Source organism: Salmo salar, chromosome ssa07 (assembly GCF_905237065.1).
Source record: "Salmo salar chromosome ssa07, Ssal_v3.1, whole genome shotgun sequence".
Lineage (NCBI taxonomy): Eukaryota > Metazoa > Chordata > Actinopteri > Salmoniformes > Salmonidae > Salmo > Salmo salar.
Genome location: NC_059448.1, coordinates 68,555,408 through 68,581,252, shown reverse-complemented (window position 1 = coordinate 68,581,252; position 25,845 = coordinate 68,555,408). Strand labels below are relative to the sequence as shown.

At 47.5% G+C, this 25,845-nt stretch overlaps 1 protein-coding gene across 1 annotated transcript in view; it reads left to right on the top strand.

Moving 5' to 3' along the window:
* Positions 1-24,659, top strand: part of LOC106609852 (serine/threonine-protein kinase B-raf-like) — a 56,350-nt gene extending 31,691 nt beyond the window's left edge. The window contains 11 exon segments of the mRNA XM_045722498.1: positions 1,677-1,716; positions 2,330-2,458; positions 6,274-6,410; positions 7,059-7,261; positions 8,262-8,438; positions 10,519-10,565; positions 11,533-11,651; positions 12,482-12,613; positions 12,833-12,967; positions 16,497-16,647; positions 17,989-24,659. Coding sequence (XP_045578454.1) covers positions 1,677-1,716; positions 2,330-2,458; positions 6,274-6,410; positions 7,059-7,261; positions 8,262-8,438; positions 10,519-10,565; positions 11,533-11,651; positions 12,482-12,613; positions 12,833-12,967; positions 16,497-16,647; positions 17,989-18,011 — 1,293 coding nt within the window. The 3' untranslated portion in view covers positions 18,012-24,659.
* Positions 24,660-25,845: the final 1,186 nt, after the last annotated feature.

Below are 25,845 nucleotides of genomic sequence, written 5' to 3'. Positions count from 1 at the left end.
GACTGTGTGTTAACAGGAAGTAGGACCTGTCATCATTCACTATGAACTGGACTGTGTGTTAACAGGAAGTAGCAACAGAGCGACTTTAGATCAATAGAACACATTCACCAAAAGCCACAAAATACACCTGAATGGATTTCTGCAAATATTTTTTACATTTGGGAACATTACAGTCCTGTTGATCAAACAACCATGACAAGGCAGTGTCTCTCTCCTTCAGTTATACACATCATCAACAGCTAATGCTAGCCAGAGAAAGATGATCTACCAAAGTAACATTAAATAAACCCTCTAAAACTTTTTCACCTAATTTTGTCTGTCAAAATTGCACTGGTAATCGATGGAGGAATTGTAGCCTCCTCGTATTTCTGCAGTTTGCCTGCCAACAATGCATGCTTGTCCCAGCCAAGCACACAAGCCAACTGTCAAATGTTGGCTACCTTGTTAGCTAGCTAGCTACTTCCAGACATAAATTAGTAACACCTTACTCTGACAACCTGACTCCGCCTAGCAGAGGTGTTTACATGTTATCTAGAGCGCTCTAGCAGAGCTGTTTACATGCTATCTAGAGCGCTCTAGCAGAGCCGTTTACATGCTATCTAGAGCGCTCTAGCTGAGCCGTTTACACGCTATCTAGAGCGCTCTAGCAGAGCCGTTTACACGCTATCTAGAATGCTCTAGCTGAGCCGTTTACCTGTTATCTAGAGCGCTCTAGCTGAGCCGTTTACCTGTTATCTAGAGCGCTCTAGCAGAGCCGTTTACATGCTATCTAGAGCGCTCTAGCAGAGCCGTTTACATGCTATCTAGAGCGCTCTTGACTAACTATTACTTTGCCTACGTTTACTGACCCCGGTCATATTCAGCAGGTGTTGCGCGTTAAGTTCATCAGTTATTCTTCGCTCTGAATTTACGAATGCGAGAGATATGCTAACTGTTTAAAGCCGTTCTAGTTCTTGCTAGCTTTTACCCAATGACACCTGCATCTCTAACTGTGTGTAGCCACCGGAAAAAACAAGATGGAGGAAAAGTCACCCACTTCTCCAATGACATGACATCCTCCTAGCAGCTAGCTCGCTAGCTAATGTTAGGCTCCGTGTTTTTAGCTTGCTACATAAATAGATACGCTAGCCTATTAGCCACGTTATTGCTGACTTGTGATCATTAGGCCTTGCTAGTTTGATTATATTGTCATTCCCAGCCTTAGTTGCATTCGTCCTTTATTTTTTTTTTGTCCAAAATATTGAGCCATTGAAACTGAGACAGTGCATTCTGAATGGTACCATGTCCGCTGTGATTTACAACATGATAGCAATATTTTCTGGACCACCAAGACATGTATTGGTTTATTATATAAATCGTGCATTGAACTACATCCATCTGTTCTGCCATCAATGCCTTTAGTGTACGTCATAACATTTTGAGTCAAATGTAACCTGTTTTTAAAACCTCTTTATAAAGTTGGTTTTGTAAGCATAAACTGGGAATTTTTGATATATTTTTTTTACTAATCTGATTTGTCTGTTTTCATATCTGCAAAGCAGTTAAAACGCTGTCAGTTCCACTGTTATACCAGTTACCAAGATATAACCCAGCTTGTAGCGTTTGTCTGGAATCTAGATGCCCAGCTGTCTTCACAGTATTGTGATTCTCTGTTATTTCCTCTCTCTCTCTTTCAGGACTTGATTCGAGACCAAGGTTTACAGAGGTCAGAAGGAGGTAAGGAAGTTATCATCATCATCAGTAATTCAATCAACAAGTCCCCGTCCCGTCGCCCCGTCCCCCACATCCTGCATCTGTGTTCTCTTTCTCTCTTGTTTTACAAGGCCCTTGAAGCTCATTTTGTCCAGTCAGAATTCTATTTCTACAAGTCTTGTTGATGCATATTCAGAATATTTGTCCTTAGACTGTAAAACAATGGCTCTGTCCCTTTTTAAGGAGACTTCCCCTTTAAGAGAGCCATCTACCCTTTTTTTATTCCCCTAACATTCTCTGATTTCCACTGCCCGTCCATGCTCCCTCTGAAAGAGTGTAGACTACCTACTATGGGGCCAGTCTCAAATGGTTCCCTATCTAGTGCACTACTTTTGGCCAGTGATAATGTGTGGGAAAAACTCTCCAACTTTCTACTGGTCCATGGAGCCAGATTCATGCATTCTCCTCATTGGCACTCATTGGGCTCTGGCCAAAAGTAGAGCACAGTACAGTGACTAGGCGTCCATTTTGGATCAGGCCTACAGTAGGTACCATAGAGAAGTAGGGTCAGGTGGGCCCAGTAGCTGGTCTTCAGGGCCAGTGATCCTGCTGTGTCTCTCTCTTCCCCCCCTTGCAGCCCCCCCCTTGCAGACCCACCCACCCGCCCGCTGCTTGAGGAAGCACCGAACACGGACCTCAAGCCCCCTCCTATACTCCTACCCCAATGACATAGTCTTTGATTTTGAGTCCGAGCCTGTGTACCGAGGTAGCTAGGCTTCTGTGGTGTGCCTCTGTGTGTGTATTGTGGTGTGTGTGTGTGTGTGTGTGTATTGTGGTGTGTGTGTGTGTGTGTGTATTGTGGTGTGTGTATATTGTGGCGTGTGTGTATTGTGGTATGTGTGTGTGTGTGTGTGTCCTCACCCACCACCTGTGTTTTGGCCCTCCCACTGTCCATCTGTGTTTCACTCTTCACCCTCTTTCCTTACGTTTTCTCTCACGACCATGATCCCTCACACTGTCACTACCCGTCGTCGTCCTTCCGTCCCCCCCCCCCGTCCCCCTCTGCTTCCAAAACTCTCATATGGGAGGGTTTTTGTGTTCAGGGCCTGTGTCCACAAGGCATCTCTGAGTAGGACTGTGGATCTAGGATCTGTCCATATAGTCTCATTCATTATGATCTAGAAGGGAAACCAGATCCTAGTCTGAGATGCTTTGGATCCGGGCTCTGATCACGGAATAGGAGAGTACAGTATAGATGTATAGAACATTTTATAAACCTCCTCAGAACTGACATACCACTTGACGGTGTAATGTATTGGCTGACTGTAGTTGACGGTGTAATGTATTGGCTGACTGTAGTTGACGGTGGAATGTATTGGCTGACTGTAGTTGACGGTGGAATGTATTGGCTGACTGTAGTTGACGGTGTAATGTATTGGCTGACTAGTTGACGCTGTAATGTATTGGCTGACTGTAGTTGACGGTGGAATGTATTGGCTGACTGTAGTTGACGGTGGAATGTATTGGCTGACTGTAGTTGACGGTGGAATGTATTGGCTGATTGTAGTTGACGGTGGAATGTATTGGCTGACTGTAGTTGACGGTTGAATGTATTGGCTGACTGTAGTTGACGGTGGAATGTGTTGGCTGACTGTAGTTGACGGTGGAATGTGTTGGCTGACTGTAGTTGACGGTGGAATGTGTTGGCTGACTGTAGTTGACGGTGGAATGTGTTGGCTGACTGTAGTTGACGGTGGAATGTGTTGGCTGACTGTAGTTGACGGTGGAATGTATTGGCTGACTGTAGTTGACGGTGGAATGTATTGGCTGACTGTAGTTGACGGTGGAATGTATTGGCTGACTGTAGTTGACGGTGGAATGTATTGGCTGACTGTAGTTGACGGTGGAATGTATTGGCTGACTGTAGTTGACGGTGGAATGTATTGGCTGACTGTAGTTGACGGTGGAATGTATTGGCTGACTGTAGTTGACGGTGGAATGTATTGGCTGACTGTAGTTGACGGTGTAGTGTATTGGCTGACTGTAGTTGACGGTGTAGTGTATTGGCTGACTGTAGTTGACGGTGGAATGTATTGGCTGACTGTAGTTGACGGTGGAATGTATTGGCTGACTGTAGTTGACGGTGGAATGTATTGGCTGACTGTAGTTGACGGTGGAATGTATTGGCTGACTGTAGTTGACGGTGTAGTGTATTGGCTGACTGTAGTTGACGGTGTAATGTATTGGCTGACTGTAGTTGACGGTGTAATTTATTGGCTGATTGTAGTTGACGGTGGTATCCATTGGCTGACTGTAGTTGACGGTGGAATGTATTGGCTGACTGTAGTTGACGGTGGAATGTATTGGCTGACTGTAGTTGACGGTGGAATGTATTGGCTGACTGTAGTTGACGGTGGAATGTATTGGCTGACTGTAGTTGACGGTGGAATGTATTGGCTGACTGTAGTTGACGGTGTAGTGGAATGTATTGGCTGACTGTAGTTGACGGTGTAGTGGAATGTATTGGCTGACTGTAGTTGACGGTGTAGTGGAATGTATTGGCTGACTGTAGTTGACGGTGTAGTGGAATGTATTGGCTGACTGTAGTTGACGGGGTAGTGTAGTCATTGGCTGACTGTAGTTGACGGGGTAGTGTAGTCATTGGCTGACTGTAGTTGACGGTGTAGTGTAGTCATTGGCTGACTGTAGTTGACGGTGTAGTGTAGTCATTGGCTGACTGTAGTTGACGGTGTAGTGTAGTCATTGGCTGACTGTAGTTGACGGTGTAGTGTAGTCATTGGCTAACTGTAGTTGACGGTGTAATGTATTCATTGGCTGACTAGTTGACGGTGTAATGTATTCATTGGCTGACTAGTTGACGGTGTAATGTATTCATTGGCTGACTGTAGTTGACGGTGTAATGTATTGACTGACTGACTGTAGTTGACGGTGTAATGTATTGACTGGCTGACTGTAGTTGACGGTGTAGTGTATTGACTGGCTGACTGTAGTTGACGGTGTAGTGTATTGACTGGCTGACTGTAGTTGACGGTGTAGTGTATTGACTGGCTGACTGTAGTTGACGGTGTAGTGTATTGACTGGCTGACTGTAGTTGACGGTGTAGTGTAGTCATTGGCTGACTGTAGTTGACGGTGTAGTGTAGTCATTGGCTGACTGTAGTTGACGGTGTAATGTATTGACTGACTGACTGTAGTTGACGGTGTAATGTATTGACTGGCTGACTGTAGTTGACGGTGTAGTGTATTGGCTGACTGTAGTTGACGGTGTAGTGTAGTCCCTACCTTCCAGTGTGAGTAGGTTTTTGTCTTTTTAATGTAATGTTGGAAGCCACATTGAGACGTATTGGTTATAAAGTAGAGGATGCAGTTAAAGTACTACATTACCCAGAGTTCCCTACTGCACCAGGCACCACACCACCCTATCCCAGCAACACCCTCTCCTTCACACACTGGTGACACTGATGGTTTCCTCTGAACTAATGGCTTCTACGGTTGTGGCTAGATGAAGAATTTGACGTGGCACGCTGGGCAGAATTTGACGTGGCACGTTGGGCAGAATTTGACGTGGCACGCTGGGCAGAATTTGACGTGGCACGCTGGGCAGAATTTGACGTGGCACGCTGGGCAGAATTTGACGTGGCACGCTGGGGAGAATTTGACGTGGCACGTTGGGCAGAATTTGACGTGGCCCGTTGGGGAGAATTTGACGGGTTAGGAGAAGAGTGCTGTGCTCTAGCCACAAGAGTAGAAGTCATCAGTTCTGTTAACATCAGTACCACCTCCCACTGTGACACCCCCCCTACCTCCAACACCCCCAGGACACAACACTGACTCCCCTCAACCCTCCTGTTCTCTGAAACCCACTCTATGGCCCAATCCCAAACTGACCCCTAGACCCTACGCCAAGGATCCCCAATTACATTCAGCAGTGGGTCCAATTTGTTTACCATCCTTGAGAGGATGGTAAATGGTTTCTGGAACATAGTTATAAATCATTTGTATCGCTGCAAATTAACCGCAAGTATCCCAAACAGAGAGATATAATATTTCAGGAAAAACAGAATCATTTCAAACCTTGATTACATTGGGATACGATCACGTCAGTCTCTATTTATGTGTTGGAATAGTTGGACAGATTTCCTAAATTTAAAATCACTGAACTCATTTTCTGATGATTTTACACTCTCTTTTGTCTAATTTAATGAAAAATTATTAATACAATTTATACAAAATATTTTTGATCTGAACATTTTGGGGGCCAAATAAAATCGCCCATTGGGGAACCCTGCCCTATGGTTGACCCCTAGACCCTATGGTTGACCCTATTATCGACCTCATAGGGTCTAGGGGTCGATCCTAGGGCTTAGGGTCTAGGGGTCATTTTGGGACTGGACATATCCCTTCTCTTGTCACTCAATCCCTGTCTTCCTCCTCTTCCTCCTCCTACTGCCTTCTGTTGGCCCTCCGTTTCTTCTCATCCTCATCTTTTGTTTTGTTTTCCTCCTCCACCCTCCCTCCCTCCCTCCCTAACCCCTCCCTCCCTCTCCTACTTCCAATTAGGGTCGACTGCAGGGCTGTCGGCCACGCCTCCGGCCTCGCTGCCTGGCTCATTGACCAATGTGAAGGCTCCTCAGAAGTCTCCGTGTCCACAGAGAGAGAGGAAGTCATCGTCCTCGTCTGACGACCGCAATAAGATGGTGAGACGCGACCGCTACAAAACACAGACCTTCTTAGAGCTGATTGGTGTATAAGTAACACAGACCTTCTTAGAGCTGATTGGTGTATAAGTAACACAGACCTTCTTAGAGCTGATTGGTGTATAAGTAACACAGACCTTCTTAGAGCTGATTGGTGTATAAGTAACACAGACCTTCTTAGAGCTGATTGGTGTATAAGTAACACAGACCTTCTTAGAGCTGATTGGTGTATAAGTAACACAGACCTTCTTAGAGCTGATTGGTGTATAAGTAACACAGACCTTCTTAGAGCTGATTGGTGTATAACACAGACCTTCTTAGAGCTGATTGGTGTATAAGTAACACAGACCTTCTTAGAGCTGATTGGTGTATAAGTAACACAGACCTTCTTAGAGCTGATTGGTGTATCACAAAGCAGGATCAATAAGTTTACAATAAGATGGAGATGCCAAACAATGACACTAGGAGTTGGCAAGATGGCTATAAATGCCCAGCTATTCAGATGGAGAAAGACCTAGTAAAAAAACCACATTAGTGTGGTGAAATGCACAGAGCCCTTCAACCGTGCGCCGCCACTTTAAGACTGCACCGGCTCTGTTGTAAAGCAGGAAGTAAACCGTCTCTGTGTGTGTGTCCCCCCCTCCGTAGAAAACCCTGGGCAGACGGGACTCTAGTGACGACTGGGAGATCCCAGAAGGTCAGATCACCCTGGGTCAGAGGATAGGATCTGGATCCTTTGGAACCGTTTTCAAGGGCAAGTGGCACGGCGACGTGGCGGTAAAGATGCTGAACGTTACAGCTCCCACCCCACAGCAGCTACAGGCCTTTAAGAACGAAGTGGGAGTCCTCCGGTAAGACGCATTAACGGTTAAGTCATGTAGAATACTAGTTTTACTGCAGATGTTGAGGTAATTAACTGCTACCTTCCAGGTCTTAGGTGTGTTGGGATATACAGTCTAACCGACAAGTATAGTGTAAACGGGGCTTCTGTTTTGTCATGAAATAACGGGGCTTCTGTTTTTGTCATGTGTAAACGGGGCTTCTGTTTTTGCCATGTGTAAACGGGGCTTCTGTTTTTGTCATGTGTAAACGGGGCTTCCGTTTTGTCATGTGTAAACGGGGCTTCTGTTTTTGTCATGTGTAAACGGGCTTCTGTTTTTGTCATGTGTAAACGGGCTTCTGTTTTTGTCGTGTAAACGGGGCTTCTGTTTTTGTCATGTGTAAACGGGGCTTCTGTTTTTGTCATGTGTAAACGGGGCTTCTGTTTTTGTCATGTGTAAACGGGGCTTCTGTTTTTGTCATGTGTAAACGGGGCTTCTGTTTTTGTCATGTGTAAACGGGGCTTCTGTTTTTGTCATGTGTAAACGGGGCTTCTGTTTTTGTCATGTGTAAACGGGGCTTCTGTTTTTGTCATGTGTAAACGGGGCTTCTGTTTTTGTCATGTGTAAACGGGGCTTCCGTTTTGTCATGTGTAAACGGGGCTTCTGTTTTTGTCATGTGTAAACGGGGCTTCTGTTTTTGTCATGTGTAAACGGGGCTTCTGTTTTTGTCATGTGTAAACGGGGCTTCTGTTTTTGTCATGTGTAAACGGGGCTTCTGTTTTTGTCATGTGTAAACGGGGCTTCCGTTTTTGTCATGTGTAAACGGGGCTTCCGTTTTTGTCATGTGTAAACGGGGCTTCTGTTTTTGCCATGTGTAAACGGGGCTTCTGTTTTTGTCATGTGTAAACGGGGCTTCTGTTTTTGCCATGTGTAAACGGGGCTTCTGTTTTTGCCATGAAATAACATGCCGGATGGAGAGCTGAAAGCTCCTTCTCAGTGGTTTTGATGTCCTCCCCCTGTTCCCTAACAGGAAGACGCGTCACGTCAACATCCTGTTGTTCATGGGTTACACCACCAAGCCTCAGCTGGCCATCGTGACCCAGTGGTGTGAGGGCTCCTCCCTCTACCACCACCTACACATCATAGAGACCAAGTTTGAGATGATCAAGCTCATAGACATCGCCCGGCAGACGGCACAGGGCATGGAGTGAGTTAATCCACAACACACGGGATGCACCCCGACTAGCACCCTGTTCCCAGAACTAGTCTCAGACCATAGGGAATAGGCTGCTATTTGGGATGCATCTTAACATGGACAGACTGGTACAGTGGAGGTTAGGAGAGTCTTAACATGGACTGACTGGTACAGTGGAGGTTAGGAGAGTCTTAACATGGACTGACTGGTACAGTGGAGGTTAGGAGAGTCTTAACATGGACTGACTGGTACAGTGGAGGTTAGGAGAGTCTTAACATGGACTGACTGGTACAGTGGAGGTTAGGACAGTCTTAACATGGACTGACTGGTACAGTGGAGGTTAGGAGAGTCTTAACATGGACTGACTGGTACAGTGGAGGTTAGGAGAGGCTTAACATGGACTGACTGGTACAGTGGAGGTTAGGAGAGTCTTAACATGGACAGACTGGGACAGTGGAGGTTAGGAGAGGCTTAACATGGACAGACTGGTACAGTGGAGGTTAGGAGAGTCTTAACATGGACTGACTGGTACAGTGGAGGTTAGGAGAGGCTTAACATGGACAGACTGGTACAGTGGAGGTTAGGAGAGTCTTAACATGGACAGACTGGTACAGTGGAGGTTAGTCTTAACATGGACTGACTGGTACAGTGGAGGTTAGGAGAGGCTTAACATGGACTGACTGGGACAGTGGAGGTTAGGAGAGTCTTAACATGGACAGACTGGTACAGTGGAGGTTAGGAGAGTCTTAACATGGACAGACTGGTACAGTGGAGGTTAGGAGAGTCTTAACATGGACTGACTGGTACAGTGGAGGTTAGGAGAGTCTTAACATGGACAGACTGGTACAGTGGAGGTTAGGAGAGTCTTAACATGGACAGACTGGTACAGTGGAGGTTAGTCTTAACATGGACTGACTGGTACAGTGGAGGTTAGGAGAGTCTTAACATGGACAGACTGGTACAGTGGAGGTTAGGAGAGTCTTAACATGGACAGACTGGTACAGTGGAGGTTAGGAGAGTCTTAACATGGACAGACTGGTACAGTGGAGGTTAGTCTTAACATGGACTGACTGGTACAGTGGAGGTTAGGAGAGTCTTAACATGGACAGACTGGTACAGTGGAGGTTAGGAGAGTCTTAACATGGACAGACTGGTACAGTGGAGGTTAGGAGAGTCTTAACATGGACTGACTGGTACAGTGGAGGTTAGGAGAGTCTTAACATGGACAGACTGGTGTACCAGTGTTTATTGATTACTAACTAACCTGGGCTGTAAACATGTTTATTGATTACTAACTAACCTGGCACTGTAAACGTTTATTGATTACTAACTAACCTGGGACTGTAAACATGTGTACTGTTTATTGATTACCGTAATTTCCGGACTATTAAGCGCACCTGAATATAAGCCGCACCCACTGAATGTCTATAAGCCGCAGGTGCCTACCGGTACATTGAAACAAATGAACTTTACACAGGCTTTAACGAAACACGGCTTGTAACAAAAATAAATAGGCTTTAACGAAACACGGCTTGTAACAAAAATTAAAAATTAGCAGTAAGCTTTAGTTGTCTTTTTGCACTGAGTCAATTCCTCACGCTGCTGTTTCCAACGTCTTATCATCGACTCATTAAGACCAAGCTCCCGTGCAGCAGCTCTATTTCCTTTTCCAACAGCCAGATCAATCGCCTTCAACTTGAAAGCTGCATCATATGCATTTCTCCGTGTCTTTGCCATGATGAGGGTGACAAAATGACTACCGTAATCAGAATGATGGGAAGTTTGAGAGTGCTCGATTTAATCAGTAAACAACAGTAAACAAATTTAACAGTAAACAAAAAAGTTGTTTGACCTTAACCCGTTCGGCAATTTCATTGGTCTGATGAAAGCTTCATGCCGGCAAAAAAATTAGCACGTCACAGAATGTGTTTTTTTTTGGAGAAAAAAAAATTGAAAGCTGGAAAAATCCATATATTAACCGCGTCATTGTTTTAAGCCGCGAGGTTCAAAGCGTGGGGAAAAAAGTTGCGGCTTATAGTCCAGAATTTACGGTACTAACTATCCTGGGATTCTTGTGGTTTTTCCTCCCTAGTTATCTGCACGCCAAATCCATCATCCACAGAGATCTGAAGAGCAACAGTATCCTCTCTGACCCCTGACCTTTCACCTGTTCCAACAAGCACCTTTCACAGTCTTGTTTGACCTTTGACCCACCTATAAGGGAGGCCGTCATAATCACCTCTCTCTGCTGTGTCACCTGATCACAAGTCGTTGATAGGATATAGTCCTGTGTTCAGATCTGTTTTTACGTTGTAGTCATTTAGCAGGACGCTGTTATCCAGAGGGACTTCCTGTTAGTGCAGCCGTCTTCAGGTGAACTAGGTGAGACAAAGACAAGGGTGTTAGTTGATGAATTGGCATGGACAGCCACCAGCCGATACATCCATGGTTCTCTCCTCCCCCCAGACGGAGCTAGCTCCCCTCTCTCCTCCCCCCAGACGGAGCTAGCTCCCCCTCTCTCCTCCCCCCAGACGGAGCTAGCTCCCCTCTCTCCTCCCCCCAGACGGAGCTAGCTCCCCTCTCTCCTCCCCCAGACGGAGCTAGCTCCCTCTCTCCTCCCCCAGACGGAGCTAGCTCCCCTCTCTCCCCCCAGACGGAGCTAGCTCCCCTCTCTCTCCCCCAGACGGAGCTAGCTCCCCTCCCCCAGACGGAGCTAGCTCCCCTCCCCCCAGACGGAGCTAGCCCCCCTCCCGCCCAGACGGAGCTACCTCCCCCTCCCCCAGACGGAGCTACCTCCCCCTCCCCCCAGACGGAGCTAGCTCCCTCCCCCCCAGATGGAGCTAGCTCCCCTCCCCCAGACGGAGCTAGCTCCCCCTCCCCCAGACGGAGCTAGCTCCCCTCCCCCAGACGGAGCTAGCTCCCCTCCCGCCAGACGGAGCTAGCTCCCCTCCCGCCAGACGGAGCTAGCTCCCCTCCCGCCAGACGGAGCTAGCTCCCCTCCCGCCAGACGGAGCTAGCTCCCCTCCCGCCAGACGGAGCTAGCTCCCCTCCCGCCAGACGGAGCTAGCTCCCCTCTCTCTCTTTTCCTTAACCCCTCTCCTCCCAGACATCTTCTTACACGAGGACCTGACGGTGAAGATAGGAGACTTCGGCCTGGCCACAGTGAAGTCACGCTGGAGCGGCTCCCACCAGTTTGAACAGCTCTCTGGCTCCATCCTGTGGATGGTGAGTGATACTGCAGGGATAAAGAGGAGAACCTGAATAGACTAAACAACTAGCAAGAGAATTCAATCTAGGGAAAGGGGGATACCTAGTCAGTTGTCCAACTAAATGTATTCAACTGAAATATGTCTTCCGCATTTAACCCACAAACTCTTCTGCCTTGCTCGGGGCAGAATGACAGATTTCTTTACCTTGTCAGCTCGGGAATTCGATCCGCAACCTTCCGGTTACTGGCCCAACCCTCTAACCACATTATTCTACATTATTAGAATGTGATGTACGTTATCAGAGCTGCTCTGAAAGGATCAGATATCAGTTGTTTTTAGGAAAACAGTGAATAAATGCATCAGTCTGAATGTGACATGAGCTCTGACACAATTAGTCTTTCCTCAGTTCCTTACCTCCTCTCTTCTGGCCTCCATCTCAAAACTCATTGGAGGAGAGGGTCTGGGGGGGAGGTACCTCAAAACTCATTGGAGGAGAGGGTCTGGGGGGGGGGGGGGTTACCTCAACTCATTGGAGGAAATGGTCTGGGGGGAGGTACCTCAACTCATTGGAGGAAATGGTCTGGGGGAGGTACCTCAAATCTTGTCCTCCAGTGCGGTTTGAGAGGGAGGCGATGATGGCAGGAACAAGGACAATACTTTTGAGACCCAGGGTTCAAGTCAATTCAGGAAGTAAACCAAAACAATTCTAATTCCAAATGTTCCTCCTGGACGAGAATTGCAATTGTCAGTGTACTTCCTGACTTGACTGGAATTGAGCCCAACCCTGCCAGTGTGGCTGTGTATCTGGTAAACTGTGTGACTCTGCTGCTCCCTGTCTGTCTGTAGGCCCCAGAAGTGATCCGCCTGCAGGATAAGAACCCTTACAGCTTCCAGTCTGACGTTTACGCCTTCGGGATTGTTCTCTATGAGTTGATGTCTGGGGCCTTGCCCTACTCCAACATCAATAACAGAGACCAGGTAGATATCTCTACTGTTATATATATATATATTTATTTATTTATTTATATATTTATATTTATTTATATATTTATTTATTTATTTATATATTTATATTTATTTATATATTTATATTTATTTATATATTTATAATGTTCTCTATGAGTTGATGTCTGGGGTCCTGTCCTACCTGAGCAAGGTCTCCTACCCCTGACCTGATCCTCTACCTCTCTCCTCTAGATAATCTTCATGGTGGGTCGGGGCTACCTGTCTCCTGACCTCAGTAAGGTGCGCTCCAACTGTCCTAAAGCCATGAGGAGGCTGATGGCTGACTGTATGAAGAAGAAGAGAGAGGAACGGCCCCTGTTCCCTCAGGTAACCCTGGAGACGGGACCCTGTTCCCTCAGGTAACCCTGGAGACGGACCCTGTTCCCCCGGGTAACCCTGGAGACGGGACCCTGTTCCCCCAGGTAACCCTGGAGACGGGACCCTGTTCCCTCAGGTAACCCTGGAGACGGACCCCTGTTCCCCCGGGTAACCCTGGAGACGGGACCCTGTTCCCCCGGGTAACCCTGGAGACGGGACCCTGTTCCCCCAGGTAACCCTGGAGACGGGACCCTGTTCCCTCAGGTAACCCTGGAGACGGACCCCTGTTCCCCCGGGTAACCCTGGAGACGGGACCCTGTTCCCTCAGGTAACGCTGGAGACGGACCCCTGTTCCCCCGGGTAACCCTGGAGACGGGACCCTGTTCCCTCAGGTAACCCTGGAGACGGACCCCTGTTCCCCCGGGTAACCCTGGAGACGGGACCCTGTTCCCTCAGGTAACGCTGGAGACGGACCCCTGTTCCCCCGGGTAACCCTGGAGACGGGACCCTGTTCCCTCAGGTAACCCTGGAGACGGACCCCTGTTCCCCGGGTAACCCTGGAGACGGGACCCTGTTCCCTCAGGTAACCCTGGAGACGGACCCCTGTTCCCCCGGGTAACCCTGGAGACGGACCCCTGTTCCCTCAGGTAACCCTGGAGACGGGACCCTGTTCCCTCGGGTAACCCTGGAGACGGGACCCTGTTCCCTCGGGTAACCCTGGAGACGGGACCCTGTTCCCTCGGGTAACCCTGGAGACGGGACCCTGTTCCCTCGGGTAACCCTGGAGACGGGACCCTGTTCCCTCAGGTAACCCTGGAGACGGGACCCTGTTCCCTCAGGTAACGCTGGAGACGGGACCCTGTTCCCTCGGGTAACCCTGGAGACGGGACCCTGTTCCCTCGGGTAACCCTGGAGACGGGACCCTGTTCCCTCGGGTAACCCTGGAGACGAGACCCTGTTCCCCCGGGTAACGCTGGAGACGGGCCCTGTTCCCCCGGGTAACCCTGGAGGCCTCTTCACTGTACATGCCAGGGGTTGAGCTGAATGTTTTAAAATGACCAAGATATCCACCTCAACAGAAACATCTTCCTGCTCATGTGGTTAAGGCTGGTAAGCTGTTGTGGGTTAAAAGGCTGGTAACCTGTTGTGGGTTAAAAGGCTGGTAACCTGTTGTGGGTTAAGGCTGGTAACCTGTTGTGGGTTAAGGCTGGTAACCTGTTGTGGGTTAAGGCTGGTAACCTGTTGTGGGTTAAGGCTGGTAACCTGTTGTGGGTTAAGGCTGGTAACCTGTTGTGGGTTAAGGCTGGTAACCTGTTGTGGGTTAAGGCTGGTAACCTGTTGTGGGTTAAGGCTGGTAACCTGTTGTGGGTTAAGGCTGGTAACCTGTTGTGGGTTTTAAGGCTGGTAACCTGTTGTGGGTTTTAAGGCTGGTAACCTGTTGTGGGTTTTAAGGCTGGTAACCTGTTGTGGGTTTTAAGGCTGGTAACCTGTTGTGGGTTTTAAGGCTGGTAACCTGTTGTGGGTTAAGGCTGGTAACCTGTTGTGGGTTTTAAGGCTGGTAACCTGTTGTGGGTTTTAAGGCTGGTAACCTGTTGTGGGTTTTAAGGCTGGTAACCTGTTGTGGGTTTTAAGGCTGGTAACCTGTTCTGGGTTAAAACCTGTTAGGGCTAGTGGGCAGTATTTGCACGGCCGGATAAAAAAACGTACCCGATTTAAATCTGGTTACTACTCCTGCCCAGTAACTAGAATATGCATATAATTGTTTGATTTGGATAGAAAACACCCTAAAGTTTCTAAAACTGTTTGAATGGTGTCTGTGAGTATAACAGAACTCATATGGCAGTCAAAACCCTGAGACAAATCCTGACAGGAAACTGAAATCTGATGTGTGGATATCACTTCAAACATTTGCCATTGAAACACACAGGGGCTTGTGATTCATTTAGCACTTCCTATGGCTTCCACTAGATGTCCCCAGTCTTTACAAAGTGGTTTGAGTCTCCTATCAAAATTGACTGAAAGAGAGGATGTTTACCTTGGTCACAGGGGATGGGCCATTACCATTGTGACGTCGGCGCCCATGGGTACTCTCCCTTTTCGAAACGTTTTGAAAGACAATGCAACCGTCCCAATGGAATATTATTGAAGCCCTGGTTGAAAAAGCCCCTAAAGATTTATGTTATACAACGTTTGACATGTTTGAACGAACTTAAATATATTTTTTTTGCTCATTCCTGACGACAAGTCAGACGCACACGGTACATTTTCACTAGCCTTCGGAGCGCGCTAACACTATTGGGACATAAATTATTAACTTTTTTGAACAAAACTACATTTGTTATGGACCTGGGATTCCTAGAAGTGCCTTCTGATAAAGATAATCAAAGGTAAGGGATTATTTACAATAGTATTTTAGATGGTTGATCGTTCCAAGATGGCTCCAACATTTATAGCCTAGACTATTTTTCTGGGCATACCACGTCGTTTATTGCAAAGTGTGATTTCCCAGTAAAGTTATTTTTAAATCTGGCAAAGAGATGGCATTCAAGACATGTTAATCTATAAGTCTTTGAATGACAATATTACATTTTAACAATGTTTTCGAATAGTAATTTTGTAAATTGTAGCGCTGATCATCGGAAGCATTTGAGGGAAAAGATTTTCTGAACGTCATGCGCCGATGTAAAATGCTGTTTTTATATATAAATATGAACTTTATCGAACAAAAAATGCATGTGTTGTGTAACATGATGTCCTAGGAGTATCATCTGATGAAGGTTGTCAAAGGTTAGTGCTGCATTTAGCTGTGTTTTGGGTATTTGTGATGCATGCTAGTTGCTTTGAAAATGGCTGTGTGATTATTTCTGGCTGGGTACTCTGCTGACATAATCTAATGTTTTGCTTTTGCTGTAAAGCCTTTTTGAAATCGGACAACGTGGTTCGATTCAGGAGAGGTGTATCTATAAAACGGTGTAAAATAGTCATATGTTTGAGAAATTGAAGTTATAGCATTTGTGAGGTTTTGCATTTAGCGCGACGCGATTCCACTGGCTGTTGATTAGGGTGGGACGCAAGCGTCCCACTGGCCCAGACAGGTTAAAAGGCTGGTAACCTGTGTGGGTTAAGGCTGGTAACCTGTGTGGGTTAAGGCTGGTAACCTGTGTGGGTTAAGGCTGGTAACCTGTGTGGGTTAAGGCTGGTAACCTGTGTGGGTTAAGGCTGGTAACCTGTGTGGGGACCGAGCCAGCCCTCCTTGGAGTTGTTTTGCTTGTATGGATGAAGGAGAACGTGTTAGTTCCACCACCAGGTGGCCTCAGAGCATTAGAAATAAATTCACACTGACGTCTCACTGTGTTTAAAAGCTGCTGGAAAGCCCAGCTGAGGTTCTGCTGACAGCCTGAATCTAAGATTCTCTGACTTGCTGTCAGCTTTGTCCCTATTTGAGACGAGTGATTCGAGATAGGTGATTGGCTAGTGATGACTTATTAACCTTGTTGGTGGTGACCGTCTCTTTTTAACCTCTGACCTCCTCCGTCAGATCCTGGCGTCCATTGAGCTTCTGGCGCGTTCTTTACCCAAGATCCACCGCTCCGCGTCGGAACCCTCACTGAACCGAGCCGGGTTCCAGACGGAGGACTTCAGCCTGTACGCCTGCGCCTCCCCCAAAACCCCTATACAGGGGGGATATGGTGAGGGGGTTCCCATCATCTCTCCATGTAAAGAGTGTTACTGCCATTTTAAACGTGCTCACGTAACTATTCTGTCATCAACGATTTGGCCTGTTGAAATAATAGATAGGATTGTAACATAGACACAATGAATAAGGCTCATTTATCACATCAGAACAGAACTGCTGTCTCCCTTCCACGCTGTACTGCTGTCTCTCTCCTCTCTCCCTTCCACGCTGTACTGCTGTCTCTCTCTCCTCTCCCTTCCACGCTGTACTGCTGTCTCTCTCCTCTCTCCCTTCCACCCTGTACTGCTGTCTCTCTCCTCTCTCCCTTCCACGCTGTACTGCTGTCTCTCTCTCTCTCTCTCCCTTCCACGCTGTACTGCTGTCTCTCTCCTCTCTCCCTTCCACGCTGTACTGCTGTCTCTCTCCTCTCTCCCTTCCACGCTGTACTGCTGTCTCTCTCCTCTCTCCCTTCCACGCTGTACTGCTGTCTCTCTCCTCTCTCCCTTCCACGCTGTACTGCTGTCTCTCTCCTCTCTCCCTTGTACGCTGTACTGCTGTCTCTCTCCTCTCTCCCTTCCACGCTGTACTGCTGTCTCTCTCCTCTCTCCCTTCCACGCTGTACTGCTGTCTCTCTCCTCTCTCCCTTCCACGCTGTACTGCTGTCTCTCTCCTCTCTCCCTTCCACCCTGTACTGCTGTCTCTCTCCTCTCTCCCTTCCACCCTGTACTGCTGTCTCTCTCCTCTCTCCCTTCCACGCTGTACTGCTGTCTCTCTCCTCTCTCCCTTCCACGCTGTACTGCTGTCTCTCTCCTCTCTCCCTTCCACCCTGTACTGCTGTCTCTCTCCTCTCTCCCTTCCACCCTGTACTGCTGTCTCTCTCCTCTCTCCCTTCCACGCTGTACTGCTGTCTCTCTCCTCTCTCCCTTGCACGCTGTACTGCTGTCTCTCTCCTCTCTCCCTTCCACGCTGTACTGCTGCTCTCTCTCCTCTCCCCCTTCCACGCTGTACTGCTGCTGTCTCTCTCCTCTCTCCCTTCCACGCTGTACTGCTGCTGTCTCTCTCCTCTCTCCCTTCCACGCTGTACTGCTGCTGTCTCTCTCCTCTCTCCCTTCCACGCTGTACTGCTGCTGTCTCTCTCCCTTCCACGCTGTACTGCTGCTGTCTCTCTCCCTTCCACGCTGTACTGCTGCTGTCTCTCTCCCTTCCACGCTGTACTGCTGCTGTCTCTCTCGTCTCTTCCAACCTGATCTTCTCTCTCCTCCCTTCCACACTGACCATATCTCTCCTTCCTTCCAACCTGATCATATCTCTCCTTCCTTCCACACTGATCGTATCTCTGGTCTCTTCCTTCCAGGGGAGTTTTCAGCATTTAAATAAGATGCTGATCCAGATTCCACCAGTCAGCCAGTCCATCCCTCGTCACTCTTCAACAAGTCTTGTGTTCCTGCCGTGGATTTCTTCATCCATTAACCAAAAACCAACATACTAGTCTCAAAGAACGTGCTGTTTTCTACTTCCCACACCTGAAGAGACAAGACGGCTTCTTCCTCTCTCCGCTCCACGTCTCAGGAGTTCTACAGATGATTTCTCTGCTGGGGGAATCACCACATCGAAAAAACTTTTACAAAATCTGATAAAAAATAGGAAAAACTTGAATGACACATATAGCAGATACACAAATGAAGACACACTGAAGAAATGTTAAACCAAACCAGAGGAAGAAGGGAATCGTGCAAAAGGAGAGAACAGCACTTCTTGACTGTAGGTCTGATGAAGGAGGAGTGTAACTGAGAGCACAAGGACAGGATTGGGGTTAGGGGGTCAAGAGAGGTTAGAGGTTGAGGGTTTGGGCAGCACACCCCTTCTCATTCCCTCCCTGACGAAGAGGGGCGGCGCTACAGGCACAGGAAACCACACTTCTTCCCTGCCTGCTCATTGGTTACCTGAGATGAAGGGGCCAGGTCTAAGCCAATCGCTGATAAGCTGGATTTCACGGGGGTGGAGTCGACCCTGTGGGAAGAGGACTTGAAAGATTAATTTATTGAAGAAAATAAATCCCCAGTTCTTGTTTGTTTTTGGGATTTTAAGGATATTGGTGGGGGGGGATGCTGTTCTGAGCTTTTCTTTGTTGGCGAGATCGTTAATGTTTTTACTGTCACTACAAAGCATTCCTACCCGGTGATAGGCCACACGCGAATACACTCGACTCAAGCTTCACTGAAAGGACAGAGGTTCTGAGACTTTCCCTCGCCTCTCACAGATCTGTCCATTTTCGAAATGAAGGATGCCCTTTCCACATTTTTGCCAGACTCCGTGATCTTGCCTTGTCATTTGCCTCAACAAAACTCCATGTTTTAACCCCTGTTTTGGATCATTTGATAGCTGATGTGGAGTCGACCAGAAAACGCCAGCATCAGCTTTTCAGGTATACAGTAATGTTCAACCTAACTTCCTTTTCCCCTGAAAACCAGAAGTGGGGGAACTCACCCTCGCTACGTTAGCGTCATAAAGAACCTTTTTTTTTTTAAATCAGCCGAGGATTGTTATTTTGAAGGGATAGCACATCGCTTTTATCAACAGGTTTGTTAGAAAGAAACTGTGTGAATCTAAGATGGCTGCCAGTGCCTCTTTAGACTTGGTGTTTTGGGGGGATTACGGAGTCTACAGGGGTGTGGAGGACGGGGAGTCTCTCTGACCGACATGCCACACGTTTGACCATCTTTATTTTGGAGAAGGGGGGGGGACGGACTTTTTGTAGTGAGTTTGTACGAGGAAGGATGGAAGCTACAAGAACACCGTACAATGGGACTCCCTCTATCTGAAGGTCCGAGTGAAGTCTGAAGGAAGGAAGATCCCAGGCTACGTCCCAAGATTCCCGCTCGGAAGTGAACGATTGAATAGGGTTCTGCTTTAGTCTACATGTTGGATAGCAGCTGCTTGTAGTCTGAGGTTTTACATTGCATTGTGCTGTTACAAGTTTCACTGCTCTCCCTCAACGAGACTCGGCTTCTCCTCTCAGCTTGGCTATGTTCACAGAACACGATCCGATCTCTCACACACACACACACACACACACACACCTCTGATTCTGTTGGTGAAAAGCTATCTGGGCAGTGCATGTGATAACCTACCAACGAGTCTTTCTCTTCTTGTCGTGGACTTTGATATTGTTTTTTTAATCACAGACACAGGAAGCAGAAGCTCAATTCACCTGTTTGCACCTGTAAACAAGATGGCTGCTATCACCTTCCTGCCTGCTGAAAGACTAGTGGGATTTTAATGGTTTGTTTTGTTGTTGTTGGGAGTAGGTTAAAGTTGCCCCTGGACTGATTGGATGTCCCTCACCGTTGGTTAAGGTTCTGATTGGGGTAGGAGCAGCTGATCCTAGACCTGTACCAAGGGGAAACTTCACTCCGAAGCTGTGTTTTTGAGTGGGGGATTAAAATGGAATCTGTGGTCTGATTTTTTTTATGCCTATCCTTTCTATAGTCGAGCAGCTGTATTTGTCATTCCGGTGTGTCGAAAGGTCGAAGGAGCTGTTTTTAACTTGTCTTTTGTTGATGTCGTTTTGCCTTTTTTTTTTTTTTGTTGACAGGCAGGCCTGCGAAAAAAATATATTGTCTAATTTGTTAATGCCATTTTCTGAATTGTCTTTGAGACCGGGAGAGAGAGCCATCTGTCTTGTTTTAACTGCTTGTGTCTTTGTGAGAGATCTATCGAAGAAGCAAAAATGGTGACTTCCCTTTATTTTATATTATTTTTTTTTAATTAACAAATAAATCCCGTCACAACATGAATTTTGAGTTGATGAATAACACCCTAAACGCATCATGTTCCATCTGTAAGGAAACACAGTGGATGTTCTGCTGGGGAAGCCAAAGGCTGTGTAAAATGGGCATTGGCTACATCCCAAACAGTTCCCTATTCCCTTTAACGGTGCACTTGGGGCTCAGGTAGTGTTCCGGAGAAGGAATAGGGGCTCCATTTGGGACACGGTCGTCACGTGAAGAATTAAACACTTGATAAAGGACCTCTATGAACCTCTGAACAGATATTCTACAGCTGAGAAACGAGTCATAACTTTTTCAATGGAGAATCTACCATTTTACATTATTAGTTCTGGACTATGCTTAAACTGTGTCTGGGAAACTGGCCCATATATTAGGTCCAGGAGAGCAAATTTGAATACTGGAGATGAACCAGAATAGAGATGTAGACTTCTGCCATGAGATGTATAATGTCATGGATTTTTCTGAAGGACATCGTTCCCATTACACTGGGTCATTGTCTTCAGTTCACTGTGACACAACCCAAGATATGACCCCCGAGGAACTAACAGCGGATATGACCCCCCGAGGAACTAACAGCGGGTATGACCCCCCCGAGGAACTAGCGGCGGATATGACCCCCCGAGGAACTAGCGGCGGATATGACCCCCCGAGGAACTAGCGGCGGATGTGACGCCCCGAGGAACTAGCGGCGGATATGACCCCCCGAGGAACTAGCGGCGGATGTGACCCCCCGAGGAACTAGCGGCGGATATGACCCCCCGAGGAACTAGCGGCGGGTATGACCCCCCCGAGGAACTAGCGGCGGGTATGACCCCCCGAGGAACTAGCGGCGGATATGACCCCCCGAGGAACTAGCGGCGGATATGACCCCCCGAGGAACTAACGGCGGATATGACCCCGAGGATATGACCCCCCGAGGAACTAGCGGCGGATATGACCCCCCCGAGGAACTAACGGCGGATATGACCCCCCGAGGAACTAACGGCGGATATGACCCCCGAGGAACTAACGGCGGATATGACCCCCCGAGGAACTAACGGCGGATATGACCCCGAGGATATGACCCCCGAGGAACTAACAGCGGATATGACCCCCGAGGATATGACGCCCCGAGGAACTAACGGCGGATGTGACCCCCCGAGGAACTAGCGGCGGATATGACCCCCCGAGGAACTAACGGCGGATATGACCCCCCGAGGATATGACCCTCCGAGGAACTAACAGCGGATATGACCCCCCGAGGAACTAGCGGCGGATATGACCCCCCGAGGAACTAGCGGCGGATATGACCCCCGAGGAACTAACGGCGGATATGACCCCCGAGGATATGACCCTCCGAGGAACTAACAGCGGATATGACCCCCCGAGGAACTAACGGGCGGATATGACCCCCGAGGATATGACCCTCCGAGGAACTAACAGCGGATATGACCCCCCGAGGAACTAACGGCGGATATGACCCCCCGAGGAACTAACGGCGGATATGACCCCCCGAGGAACTAACGGCGGATATGACCCCCCGAGGAACTAACGGCGGATATGACCCCCCGAGGAACTAACGGCGGATATGACCCCCCGAGGAACTAGTGGCGGATATGACCCCCCGAGGAACTAACGGCGGATGTGACCCCCCGAGGAACTAGTGGCGGATATGACCCCCTGAGGAACTAACGGCGGATATGACCCCCCGAGGAACTAACGGCGGATATGACCCCCCGAGGAACTAACGGCGGATGTGACCCCCCGAGGAACTAACGGCGGATGTGACCCCCCGAGGATATGACCCCCCCGAGGAACTAGCGGCGGATATGACCCCCCGAGGAACTAACGGCGGATGTGACCCCCCGAGGAACTAACGGCGGATGTGACCCCCGAGGATATGACCCCCCGAGGACCTAGCGGCGGATATGACCCCCCGAGGAACTAACGGCGGATATGACCCCCCGAGGAACTAACGGCGGATATGACCCCCCGAGGAACTAACAGCGCATATCTGTAAAATAAAGTTTTTTTTTCCCGAGTGGCGCAGCAGTCTAAGGCACTGCTTCTCAGTGCTAGAGGCATCACTACAGACCCTGGTTCGATTCCAGGCTGTATCACAACCGGCCGATGATTGGGAGTCCCATAGGGGCGGCGCATAATTGACCCAGCGTCGTCCGGGTTTGGCCCAGGGGTAGGCCATCATTGTAAATAAGAATTTGTCCTTAACTGACTTGTTAAATAAAGGATGAAATAAATATGACCCGGGGAGCTAACGGCAGGAAGGAGTTGTTACGAGTGCCCTTATTATTTTACAGATTGACAGGCATCCCAAATGGCACCCTATTCCCTTTATAGTGCCCCCCTTTGACCAGGGCCCACAGGGCTCTATGTAGGGAGTATGGTGCCATTTGGGATGCATACAGCCATGTTCTTTATGTTATGATATATATGCTGTTGCAGCAAAAAGGTGGATGTCTTCACAAGCATTGGTCTGTCAAAGCTATGGGACTCTACTGACAACCTGTTGAGTTGTCCCTCTCTCCATCAAAGCTATGGGACTCTACTGACAACCTGTTGTCCTCTCTCCATCAAAGCTATGGGACTCTACTGACAACCTGTTGTCCTCTCTCCATCAAAGCTATGGGACTCTACTGACAACCTGTTGAGTTGTCCCTCTCTCCATCAAAGCTATGGGACTCTACTGACAACCTGTTGTCCTCTCTCCATCAAAGCTATGGGACTCTACTGACAACCTGTTGTCCTCTCTCCATCAAAGCTATGGGACTCTACTGACAACCTGTTGAGTTGTCCCTCTCTCCATCAAAGCTATGGGACTCTACTGACAACCTGTTGTCCTCTCTCCATCAAAGCTATGGGACTCTACTGACAACCTGTTGTCCTCTCTCCATCAAAGCTATGGGACTCTACTGACAACCTGTTGAGTTGTCCCTCTCTCCATCAAAGCTATGGGACTCTACTGACAACCTGTTGTCCTCTCTCCATCAAAGCTATGGGACTCTACTGACAACCTGTTGAGTTGTCCTCTCTCCATCAAAGCTATGGGACTCTACTGACAACCTGTTGAGTTGTCCCTCTCTCCATCAAAGCTATGAGACTCTACTGACAACCTGTTGAGTTGTCCCTCTCTCCATCAAAGCTATGAGACTCTACTGACAACCTGTTGAGTTGTCCCTCTCTCCATCAAAGCTATGAGACTCTACTGACAACCTGTTGAGTTGTCCCTCTCTCCATCAAAGCTATGAGACTCTACTGACAACCTGTTGAGTTGTCCCTCTCTCCATCAAAGCTATGAGACTCTGACAACCTGTTGTCCTCTCTCCATCAAAGCTATGGGACTCTACTGACAACCTGTTGAGTTGTCCTCTCTCCATCAAAGCTATGGGACTCTACTGACAACCTGTTGTCCTCTCTCCATCAAAGCTATGAGACTCTACTGACAACCTGTTGAGTTGTCCCTCTCTCCATCAAAGCTATGAGACTCTACTGACAACCTGTTGAGTTGTCCCTCTCTCCATCAAAGCTATGGGACTCTACTGACAACCTGTTGAGTTGTCCCTCTCTCCATCAAAGCTATGGGACTCTACTGACAACCTGTTGAGTTGTCCCTCTCTCCATCAAAGCTATGAGACTCTACTGACAACCTGTTGAGTTGTCCCTCTCTCCATCAAAGCTATGAGACTCTGACAACCTGTTGAGTTGTCCCTCTCTCCATCAAAGCTATGGGACTCTACTGACAACCTGTTGAGTTGTCCCTCTCTCCATCAAAGCTTTGCCTGTTATGGTTTACTTCTATTTGTATTACTTTACTGTAAGACGGTTTCTAACCTTTCTCGCTGTTCTTTTTATTTTCTGTAACCCCCCCATCTGTCCTTGCCTGCACCTTAAGCCTACGTTTCCCACAAGCCCCCTCCAACTGAGACCTTCATCCTTCTGGAAGATGATTGTTGTCGTCTGTAAATAGCTGTATAAAGGAGATACTGGCCGTTTTTAAATAGGAGGCATGGTGACTCTCAACATGGAATGAGATATATAAAATGTTTTAAAATGAAGAAATAAAGGGATTAAGAAGACATTTTGATAGAATGACATTCTGAGAAAAAAATGTTGTGTAAAAAAAAAAAAAAATGAAATAATTTAAGAACTGTATTATATAAAAAGATGATGAAAGAGCTTAATGTATTTGTTGTGAATATGGAAAAACAGATATATTAAAGAAGTGCATGAAAACGGTTCTGTTTGTGTGTAATCTTTTATTGAGAATATAATGGCTATTCAGCATCCATATTGTATCATTCTCAAATGGGGGTTGGGGTTCTGCTAAGCGAACATGTGGAATTGTTTTAAGACGGTCATACAAGGGATCAAATCAAAGTTTTTGTCATGTGCGCCGAATACAACAGGTGTAGACCTTACAGTGAAATGCTGAATACAACAGGTGTAGTAGACCTCACAGTGAAATGCTGAATACAACAGGTGTAGTAGACCTCACAGTGAAATGCTGAATACAACAGGTGTAGTAGACCTTACAGTGAAATGCTGAATACAACAGGTGTAGTAGACCTTACAGTGAAATGCTGAATACAACAGGTGTAGACCTTACAGTGAAATGCTGAATACAACAGGTGTAGTAGACCTTACAGTGAAATACTGAATACAACAGGTGTAGTAGACCTTACAGTGAAATGCTGAATACAACAGGTGTAGACCTTACAGTGAAATGCTGAATACAACAGGTGTAGTAGACCTTACAGTGAAATGCTGAATACAACAGGTGTAGTAGACCTCACAGTGAAATGCTGAATACAACAGGTGTAGTAGACCTTACAGTGAAATGCTGAATACAACAGGTGTAGTAGACCTTACAGTGAAATGCTGAATACAACAGGTGTAGTAGACCTCACAGTGAAATGCTGAATACAACAGGTGTAGTAGACCTCACAGTGAAATGCTGAATACAACAGGTGTAGTAGACCTTACAGTGAAATGCTGAATACAACAGGTGTAGTAGACCTTACAGTGAAATGCTGAATACAACAGGTGTAGTAGACCTCAAAGTGAAATGCTGAATACAACAGGTGTAGACCTCACAGTGAAATGCTGAATACAACAGGTGTAGTAGACCTCACAGTGAAATGCTGAATACAACAGGTGTAGTAGACCTGACAGTGAAATGCTGAATACAACAGGTGTAGTAGACCTTACAGTGAAATGCTGAATACAACAGGTGTAGACCTCACAGTGAAATGCTGAATACAACAGGTGTAGTAGACCTTACAGTGAAATGCTGAATACAACAGGTGTAGTAGACCTCACAGTGAAATGCTGAATACAACAGGTGTAGTAGACCTTACAGTGAAATGCTGAATACAACAGGTGTAGTAGACCTTACAGTGAAATGCTGAATACAACAGGTGTAG